Source organism: Anser cygnoides, chromosome 8 (genome assembly GCF_040182565.1).
Source record: "Anser cygnoides isolate HZ-2024a breed goose chromosome 8, Taihu_goose_T2T_genome, whole genome shotgun sequence".
NCBI classification, from domain to species: Eukaryota; Metazoa; Chordata; class Aves; order Anseriformes; family Anatidae; genus Anser; species Anser cygnoides.
The window spans coordinates 4,463,150-4,473,946 of NC_089880.1; the positions used below are offsets into that span (position 1 = coordinate 4,463,150).

Sequence of the window (10,797 nt, forward strand, 5' to 3'; positions counted from 1 at the left end):
CAGTATTTGAATAACCATAGCTGGTCTTGGGTCCTAGCAGTGTTTGTTTACCTCCCACAAAAAATCTTTCACAAGAATCCTTTCTTTTTCAGAGTGCTGACAGCTCTAAATGAATTTCCTGTTTGTGATCTGACTACAATAACTGTGAAGGGTACTTTACCCCCGAGTTGTTTTCAGTCTTGCTGTTTAAGTTTATGCCAATGCCACAGTCTTGCTGGTACGCTTACAAACGCAGTTGCATAAACAGGATGGGACTGGAATGGCTGTAAGTGCTGTCTGAATGGGATGTAAGCCGATCAAGATTCTGATGCTTTCACACTTTGTTGTTGTTAATCAAGCAGTGTGTAATAGTGGCAGGGTGGATTTATCAGATGTCAAGGAGTTTTATCTGCTTCAACACCTCTCTCACTTCCTCTGTAACAGTGTACGTGAAAGTGTGATGTGCTTTGTTGCTGTTAATTCATGTTGCACACAAGTCACTTTCACTATTATGGCTTTTGTCGAGGATGTATTTATATCCCGAGTCTTGCTTTGGGTTAGTCTCTTTCAAGTTTCATTGCGTTATATAATAGTGGGAGATTTTAGATTCAAAGCTTGGTAATTAGGTACAAATGTAAAGTTTCATCTGGTTTAGTAGCAAAGCTTACAGACTGCTTATGCAAGAAAAAACTCTACTTGGTGAGGATTGTACGTTATTTTCCTCGATAGCTCTTTTGTAATTAGAAAAAAAGCGGGGGGCAGAACTAGTGCAAAAGCTGCTGGAGGAACAGCTACATGTATTTTCACTAATGACTAATCAAAAAATATAGGCGTGGGGGGAAGCTTAGTCAAAATCTCTGACCACATTTTCAGCATGCTTGGTACGATCCTCTTTCCTAGTGGAAAGATGAGAGGGAACTAATATTCTTAGTGCTTCCTGGTGCTTAAGTGATACTGGGTTTAGTTAGTGTTTGAGAAAAGAACATATTGTGTGGACTTCAGTTTTTAATCAAAGGCTTTCTACTTCAGTAGCATGCATGAAACAATGGAATGTCAAAGGCATCAGAAAACTGGATTCCACAGCTTGTCATGTTAGTTTGGTTTACAATGAGAGACTGCTTTGCGAGAGAAAGTGTCCCTTTGGACACAGATCTGTGTGTGGGCTTACGTGCTTTAACAGCATTTGTGAGAGCTATCACATCATTGCTGTTGTCTTCTGGCCTTTTCAGCTTGGCAAAAGATAAATTTGAAGCTGAAGTAGCTTCCTAGTTAAAGAAGAAGATATGACCTTATGTATGTTTCAGCTTTTACATACTGTCTCAAGCAACTCCCTGACTTGCCTGTATTCTTTGGATTTTTAAGATGTTGACATTTAATTAAACGCTCTGCTTTTGGGTTTCTCCCTAAGTCTGGACAAAAGTGTAATTTATGCAGCATTATTGCCAAAAACTTGTACAGGAGTTTTCTCTCTTAAGGCGTCAATGTGGAGCCAATGCAGAAGCATGAATAGGTAAAATCTTGTCAGCAGGAAGACAGTCTTCTAAACTGTACCACCTGTACAGTGGAGTGTCTTTCACCATTCACCTTTTTGTATAATAGTTGAGTTTGAACTACTGATTCCAATGTACTGCTTAAAACTGCTTCCTGTTGCCTGGCAAGAAGACAAATTACTTGGTGCTTCTGCACATCCTCCTGATTGCATAGACGCAACCTCAGAAGATCGTTCTGTTAGGGTAAAAGGCTTTCAGAATGAAGCAGATCTTAAGTTTAAATACATCTTCAGCAAAACTGAACTCTCTAATGGGGTTTTAACTTCCTCTTTTCCATGTGTGTCCAGAGTGAATCACCAGTTTCACTCACCAAATTCTTTTTTTGGAATGGGTTAAGTTAACATCCCCAACCTGCTAGTTCTAAGTTCCTGCAGGCTGTCTCTCCAGATCTTCTGCTTGCCTATTCTTTTCCACTCCATCAGATAATATGCATCAATTTTATTAAATAATTAATAATTAAATAATTTTATTAAATAATGTGAATTTATACAAATCTAACATGTTTGGGTCAGACTTTATGGATGCTTTTTCCCCCTATTGCAATAAAAAAGGCATCTTCCTACATTCTGCATTCTTTTAGTCTGTCCTCTGGAAAAAAATATGCAGCATATGTGTTTGAAGCCTTTGGATGAAAATGTTAGAGAGGCATTGTTGAATTTATGGGAATAGTCAGTGTTCAAAAAATCTTATGTTCAGATTGTATTCGGAACTTTTTTAAATGTGTTGGTCTTTCAAGCTCTTTATTAAGAAGCAAACCTGCATTTTTAACTAGTGAGTTAAACTGAAACAATTCAGCAATGAATTGACAGCTCCAGCTCCCTTTGATGATGCTTATGATACGGATGTTATTTAGTGAGATGGGTCCATTGATGAGAGACCCTTTTTCCTCTATATTTCTGTAATGCACTGTCCATAAAATGTGACACTCCACTTAAGCTTCCTTTAGACATGTTTAGCAATGCAATAGTTGTCAATGTTTGACTTGGTGATAGGTCCAGTTTAAGTATCTTCTGCTTGCCTCTAACTGCTTCTTCCTATTTCTGAAATGATTCCTCAGTAGCAGCACAGCTGTGTGAGGCGACATGGCAAATATCAGGCAGTGAATTTGGCTGGACTTAGGTCTGTTTACAAGGACACTTACTTTTAGGGTGCTCATTTTCCCAGTGGCTCATTACACAAGAGCTGTGCAACCTCTAACTCCTTCCCACCCTGGCTAAGGGTCGGCCAAGGGGTGGGCTGAGCAGTTGAAGCTGTGTACGCTGGCACTACTTCCATATACAGGTGGAACCATATATTTAAAAATGGAAAGGAATGGTGAGGTCATAGCATTCACTGCTTGTGAATATACAGCTGGTCTATACAGTGAGTTCTTCATTGCTTCATGAGATTTTAAATGAGGCTTTTCCAGTTTCCTTTAACAGCCCGCCCAGTTAATCTCTCAATTTCTTTCTGGTTGCTTTTCATCCCATCGCTCTGTGTATTTCAGTTGTGATGAGTGTTGAACACTGAAATTTAGCTTATAGCTTCTTAAATTTGTCATTGCTTTTGCTGTAGAGTGTTAGGTGACTGTTATGCTCTTGAAATTAGATTCCTATGTAAATTTTGGTATTGGGCTATAGATGTTTGTCATCATCTTGAAAATTTTAGGATGCCCTACCAAACCAGGCGTGATACTCTACTACTAAACAAAAATCAACATACCGAATGCATAATAAGAGTGTAAATTTGTAGTGGTAGCTTTAGGGTATCAGCTTACTGGTATCCTGGTGGTTTGTTGTTTTCTGTTCTTTCTTTTTTAAAAAGAGGTATTAAGTGTCTTTTTAGTTTGCTGATTAAACAAGACCATGCAGTAAGGAGGGAGCCTTTAACCGCTTCCAAATGTTAAATCCTTGAGGTTGGATGAGATCCTACACTTAGTTCACTTCAGGAATATGCTAAGCTGTCTTTCTGACAAAATAACTTTGTTATAGCTGGACTGGTGCATACTAATTTTGTTTTATGAACTCCCCATTATTATCTTAGTTCATAAGAAAAATATGCCTCAAACCAGACACAAAGCAAAAACAGTTTCAGTTGCATATTTTTATGGTTGGTTGTAAGTGATTGCAATTGAAATAGGTTTGGGTTTTAAGCTCTAGGTATCAGCTACTTTGTCATATAAGTTTAAGATGCTTTTCATCCCAAATTATCCTTACCCCCCGTTAAATTAACACTATTTTGTGATTATTTGCTAATTGTCTCTGGGAAATCTGGGAAGAAGTAATCTTGCCTTTAACCTCACCGTTACAATTTTGTCTGTTCTTTTACTTTCTGTAGCAGGTTTTTATGACAGCTTTCTCAGTTTCTGGTGAAACAACTAAAGAAAAAATCAAGAGCATTAAGGAATGTCATTTTGCTTTGTTCTGCAACTTTTGAAAGTTGCAGAAAATAGCTAACTTCCTTTTTTCTTTATAGTATTGTTCCACTTTTAAAAGAATCCATTGGAATTTTGATGCAGCGAACTCCTCCTTCTCTGGAAAATGCCCTGCCTCAGTGCTATCAGAGGGTGAGCTCTTACACTTCGGCCGTTTTGCATATGATCAAACCACTGACTGAATGAACCTCAAGTGTATATGAGGATATTGTGATTTTTTTTTTCCAGTAATGCCTGTGAAAGGTTCCTTAGATTGGACAAATGGAGATACCAGTTTATTTTTATCTTTCTGAAATCCTAAATTGTATATAGCCTCGACTCTGTATTTTAAAACTTGATAAGTTGTTTTAGAAAAAATGGAACCTGAAGCTTTTCCTCTCAGTCATTTGTGCCGATAGTGCATGATGGTTTTTTTGTTTAGTTCAGAGTAGTTTGTCTCTCTCAAAATCTAGTTCTTTCTTTAGTAAAGTGATGCGCAGTAACATTGAAAGTGTGTGTGTATGCAGGTTACTTTGGATTTGGCTTTTCCTGGTGTACTCCTGTCTAACTTATCTTTTACTGCGTCATGATGTGAACATGTACAGCACCTTTACAAAGTTAATACAATACATCATTTGAAGGATTTTTGTTAGAATTGTGCATATTAATACATTTCCATTAATAGTTAGAATCTCTATAATTTTTAATGGGAAAATTCCCACATTTGCAAAAATCACAGTTTAAATTTGAGAGGGCATTCAACTAAATTTATTTTTTTCTTGGACACCACTGTTTTCAGAAATGGTTTCAAGAAAATATATGCAGAATGTAAATTAGCAAGATACAAAATTGGCCCGTACATAGTATCTGTTCTCAACGCTTTATAATCACAGAGATAGTAATAACGAATTTAAGTGAATTAGCACAAATTGGATGATGAACTAGATGTAAAAAGTCATATTGCCTTCAATTTTTTTTTCTGTTAAAAATTCAGAAAAAAAGGTTGCTTTTGCTTTTATTTTTAGGTGCAGCAGTTGCAAGGAGTTTACAGTTTACATGATCCACACTTCTGGACCCTCTGTACTGATGTTTACATAGGGACTTTGAAATTACTGGTAGCTCCTGATGCTGATGGAAGGTGGATTCTAAGCCAGACTCACAATATTTTTACTCAGGTATGTCTCTCATAAGTGAAAATCACACATCCAATACAAACTACCTGTCACATGATGTGACATTGTAATTCATATTAAGAAAAATTAAATGTTTCTGGTTTTGGTATCAATATAACTGTTGAAAAGCTGCTCTGCTCCAGCTGTGTAGAATTTCAAAATACTGCCTAGCATAAGTAGAAATGCTGTACCTCTCTGCATTAATTTTTTAATGTCACTTAATAGAAATAACAGTTGCTTTCTGAGGTGATCAAGTTAATGCAGAACATTCTAGTATGTATATTTGAAACTAATTTTACATCTTAAGTCTCTAAAGGATTGCATTTTCCAAGTGAGTCATTCACTCTTCCACTGTTTGTAGCTTTGCAGTTTCAGAGCCATGTGTCTGGCAGGGGAATTGGGAGAACAAGGTCTAGTGTTCTTACCTGACCTATGGAAATAAATGGAGGAACAGTTCGAGAAAGTAGATTTTTCTCCTTGGTAATATTCACCCTTATCAATCTTGATATAATTGTCCAGATGAGTGGCAAAACCAGCCATCTGAAAGGAAGTTGAGGATGGTTGAAGACAGTCTAATCTTTCCCAGCGTTCAGCCTGGTGTTTCAAGATCACCTTGCGTAACCAGTGGCCATCACAATGCTGGCCTGACACTGAGGTTAAATAAATGACTAAATGATTTTTTTACATTGTTTTATATTGAATGCTGATAAAGTAAGCAAATCCATCTAAGCCTAGTTTAATAGAATTTTTGAGGAGATGAATACTTTGGTGCAATTTGCATACCTCTACCAAAAGTTATTTTAGTGTGTCAATTCATTGTAGCCGTTGTTGTTTCTTGCTAGAATCTTAGTGTAGAGCTTGTTCAAACCACAAATCCCATGCTATGCTCTTACACTTCACTCTTCAAGCAGCTTACTTTTCAGGCTGTTACACTTGTACAAGAGAAAATTTGGGCATTATCAAATGTGACAGGTATTTAGGATGAATCAGAAAAGGTAATCTGGCAATACTAGTGTTAATATGCCTACGTATGTCCGTTTCTTGACTGTATGAAGAACCACGTGTTTCATACAGTACTCCCTAAAAGTATTTAGGTTTCAAAATACCATGTATCTCAGTAAACGATTTGCTGAATGCATTATAGAAAATGAAGATACTGAGGCTTTTTATAGGACAGCTTACTGGTGCGGACTCTTGTTTGGGACCATTATTCAAATTGTCTTGGCGTTAGAGTTTTGTGGTTTTTAATCTCTCCTTCTCTTTTCCATAGGCAGGCGTAAGACAGCTTTATGTACAGATTGATGTTGCAGCCATGTAGTGAGTTTCTGAAACTGCTGTTGGACCAAAGTTTTCTGTACTGTAATGGTATAAAACAACACACTTATCAAGACAGAGCCTGCCTCCACAACTGGTCTGGAATTGACTGAATAGATTTCTGTCTTTGGGCTATGGATGGAGTTATTTCTAAGGAGTAAATACTGAATGAATGTTATGGACTTTGGGTCTTGTCTTTTTGTGGCCCCTAAACTTGTAAGTTTTTGATGGTTTTTTACTTACTACGTTTGTTCCAATATGAAACTAAAATGGTGGTACTGGAAACCCTGCAATGTCTTCAGAAAAGCTGCTGAAACCACTGCTCATTCCCATAAAACCAGTGTTATCAAAAATTGGAAACTTGTTTTGTACGTAATGTCACAATGGCTGACATGCTTCAATATAATTGTATGTTTGTACAATTGTTTGTACTTTGCAAACTTAATGAACCAAACCATATTGGGTTTTCAAAGTGCCTTTTATATCACGAGAGGTATTTGCCAGCATAAATATGAAGCATCAAAGGGTTTTATTACTTTTACAAATATATCTCGTATGCAGTCTGATTATTTACTAGTGATGTGTGTGGCGCTTTAGTGTACTTACATAACTGTAGATGTTAGAATTCCCTTATTCTTGCATCTTAACAAACAGGAAAAAATTCTAAAGGTAAAAGACAAAGCCTTTGTGAAGAGACTTTCTTACCGAACAAGCTGGATATGTATTTTGTTGCACATATCTTGTGGAAATTATTTTAGTCAAGATTTAGATTAAATTCCAAGTCTTAGTCTCTTCATACTGTTGAGAGTAATGAGATGTTACATAATGCTATGCATGTTCATAGTCACTAAAACAACAGGCAGCTGAGGGAAGATGATGGTGATGGAAGCCATGCAGGAAGCTTTTTATTTTCTAAATTATGGGGCAAAAAAAATAAATGCCTAAGTTTGTGAAAGTCTAAATTTCCTTAATTTTAATAGCTTGTAGTAATTTTTATTAAAGCGAGTGGTGAGATAACTTTTGCCTTTCCAAATACTAAAAATATGTTCCTGGTTGTTACACCTGAAATGGAAATAAAGACCACTGTTCGTGCTATTTAGGATTATGCTTTTCCAGGTTGACAAGTCAGATGTTTTTAACTATCTCACTGTAGCCTTGTATGTTTTTCATTTGGGAAAAAAAATTGTTAGTGGTCACATTTTGTAGCATTTATAATCATTTTACGCTCTCAGATCTGAGTGTTGTTTTCAGTGACAATCTGCTATTCTTGGTATTACAGATGGTAATTCCACTATGCTGTAGTAGTTAACTTAGTAATGGAAGATTTTATAAGAGGACATTTTACAAATAGAACGTTGTGGAGTAAGAAGACAGATATTTGTCTGATAAATCATAGCCACTACTGACTGGTATGGATTTTACGTATTTTTTCTGGCACCTGATACGGAGTAAGACTGAAATCAAGGCCCTCTGAAGCCGATAGCACTGGCTTTGTAGCAAGCGCTAGGCACTGGGGAAAGTAATGAAGGTTCATTTGCATAAATGGTTTGCTTGCCACTGTTTCTGAATTCACAATAGAGATGAAGTTTCTTGCACTCATTCTGTTGCTCTTAAAGAGATCAAAATTCAGGTACTATTTATGTGACAACACTGTTACTTGCCAAACTGATGGTTAGTACCTGAATTCTCCTGCTGAAACACAGAAACATTGATTTTGTAGAAAGCTTGGGGTTGTACTTCTGTACTTGCAACTGAATGTCGAGTGTAAAGAAAAAGAGCAGTAAAAAGCCATATACTACTTCTTAGTCCCTCCCAGTCTCCAGATCCTTCTTTATCCATATTGCTAGTTTCCAATCGTATTCAGTTCTGGGGATGCAGGTGCAGTCGCCCATTCAACCAGCTGCACCGTTCCACATCCATCTCCTCTGGCCTCCTGCCTGGCACCTCAGTCAGGCTTGTTCCCCATTCACCTTGGAGATGCTCTGCCAAGCGTGGAGGTCCTGGTGGACGGTGGCAGCTGAAAGTTATATGTGGCAGGGTAGTGTGCAATAATCTGTTGAGCAAATTTGAGTATTTTGGTTTAATATATCACTTGCCTATATGGCCACAAAACAGCTAATTAAAAGACGGTTGTGATCACAGGTCTGAGAGACCTCATTTTTTGTGGTGTTGCCTATAGACTGCTGTTGTTTGCTTGATGGCATAATTTCTTGATGTTGTAGTTAGTTACTATCTGAGGCTAGAGGCTATCAACTAAAATCATTTTAAAGGCAAACACCATCCAAATTCATTATAATTGCCATGATTCAAGAGCAGAATTTGGTTTAAAACATTTTTATAGAGCATATTTTTGGGACTGAGTATTTCTGAAATACTGTATTGCTGCCCAAGTTGTTGGGTTTGGCCACTGTTTTAGTTGTCTTAATGAAAAGACAACGGCTACAACTCGTTTCCAACTGAGAATCTGCCCAAATGGCAGTTGGGTGGGTTTTTCTAAGACGTATGGCTACAAAATTTTTCAATATAGGAAATTGAGTGCAAAAGCCTATAAGCTGGTTAAAAATTACACAATATTGATTTTAGTCATTTTTGACATTTTTTTGCTTATGAGGACTTACCTTACCGTTGGAAGCATATGTACAAGTCTGAGACTTCTAATCAAAATAGCACCTTCTTCATTATTAAGGATGACTTGATGTTTCTGTAGTTTCTCATCATTAGTAGGAGTTGGTGACACTATTTTTACATAGAAATTGAAACTGCTGCTACTAATAGAATAGACCTTTGTCATTAAACATTTTTTTTTTAATGTAGTGAAACTTGGTTTAAAGGTAGAGGAAGGAAAGGTTATCTCTAACTGTTGGTCAGTGAACCTATTTTGGGAATATAAACAAGATAGAAGGTGAGAGAAGCTGCTCCTGAACTGCAATTTTCCATCCTTTAAATACTTAACGGCAATCAAATTGTGGAGTTCATGGTTTTTGTCCCATTCCAAGTCCAAACTTCAGTTGCTAAAACCTTGATGCTTCTATAAGATTCAAACCTTAATCAATACTCATGTAACAGATCTTAACAATCTTTTAAATGTCAGATCAGAACAGCTTTAGTTACTAGTTAGCCCTGTCCTGCTTTCCCCAGCAGCCGGCACAGACTGCCACTTGCTGATTCTTGACTATCCCATACCTTCTGCATGCGTTTATGAAAGTAAGTAAAGGGGATTTTTTTTTTTTAGTAACTCATTTCTCAGATCCCTTATCCTGATTCAGTAGTTAATTCATCCTTTACACTTCTACCAAAATTCCTATCCCTGACTTCTTGGGATTCTCTTTTGGATTTCTCCCCCATTCCGGCTTCGTTGTAGTGACTATCTATGTTGGGACTTCATTGGCCAGAGACTTCTATAATGTGAAAAGGTACCAGTTATGGTACTCGTCTCAGGCATGTGAAGACTACATGCTTCAATATGTGCAGATAGTGGCTAATCTACTTGTCTGTTTCAGTGAGCCACAAAAGGTTCCTGCCTATGTGGTAATTTGGCAGAAATCGTGTAAAAGGAGTTGTGTATTTCATTCCCCTTGTGCATTAAAGTTGTTCATGTGTATGCTAGGATCTTGTACAACAGTTAAATGAATCACTTCAGTATTTTGGCTGAAGTGTGAAATAATGTGAATGAAGAAATTGCCAAAATCATTCCTGGTAGTATAAAACATACTGCTTGCATACAGCATATTGCTTGCCTTTAACTTTCAATTACAATAATTATTCTTAGCAGTGAGCTTAAATTGAATCGTACAATACCAAAAAAAAAAAAAGTAAAGAAATCTTAATAACACAAGGCAGCTCACTGAGATTCTGAAGACTGTATATGATTTTGTTCCGGAATGCTAATGTAGTAGCTTAGCCATGACTTGTCCCAAGTGCAATATTAGAAATTTTTAATGTAATCTTTTCTACTTGAATACAGTCTATATAAAATGTTAAATGTCCTATATTACTGAGAAGATATGGGATCAAATTTCTTTCCAATAAATCTTCAGTTTAAAAAAAAAATTGCATACAGGTCTGCTTTGTTGTCTTTTCACAGTATGTATGACTAGTTGAAATAGTAACCACCAATAGCTGACGCTGAATAGGATTCTTGCAGTCTGTTTTCTGAGAACTGATATGAACTCAGCTGTGGTTGTTGCAGTTTGAATCCAGCACTTCAGTGCTAGCATTAATGTATGGAGAAATCCAGATCTATTTCAATTTGCAGCATTCCAAAATAAATTGTGCAGCCTCTCCCTGTTTCACCAGCTGTCCTGCAGGTGAGTTCTTGCTTTCTTTGTTTAGACAGAAAGAACATTCTCATCTGTATTCATTCTTCCAAGTGTAAAGATGAATACAGACC

At 36.9% G+C, this 10,797-nt stretch overlaps 1 protein-coding gene across 2 annotated transcripts in view; it reads left to right on the forward strand.

Moving 5' to 3' along the window:
• Positions 1 to 10,457, forward strand: part of SLC30A7 (solute carrier family 30 member 7) — a 30,158-nt gene extending 19,701 nt beyond the window's left edge. The window contains exons 8-10 of one of the 2 annotated variants that reach the window (XM_048066993.2): positions 3,984 to 4,074; positions 4,947 to 5,096; positions 6,364 to 6,589. In XM_048066993.2, coding sequence (XP_047922950.1) covers positions 3,984 to 4,074; positions 4,947 to 5,096; positions 6,364 to 6,411 — 289 coding nt within the window. In that variant the 3' untranslated portion in view covers positions 6,412 to 6,589. Of the gene's footprint in view, positions 1 to 3,983; positions 4,075 to 4,946; positions 5,097 to 6,363 lie in introns of both variants that reach the window. The other variant, XM_048066992.2, reaches the window with a different exon arrangement.
• Positions 10,458 to 10,797: the final 340 nt, after the last annotated feature.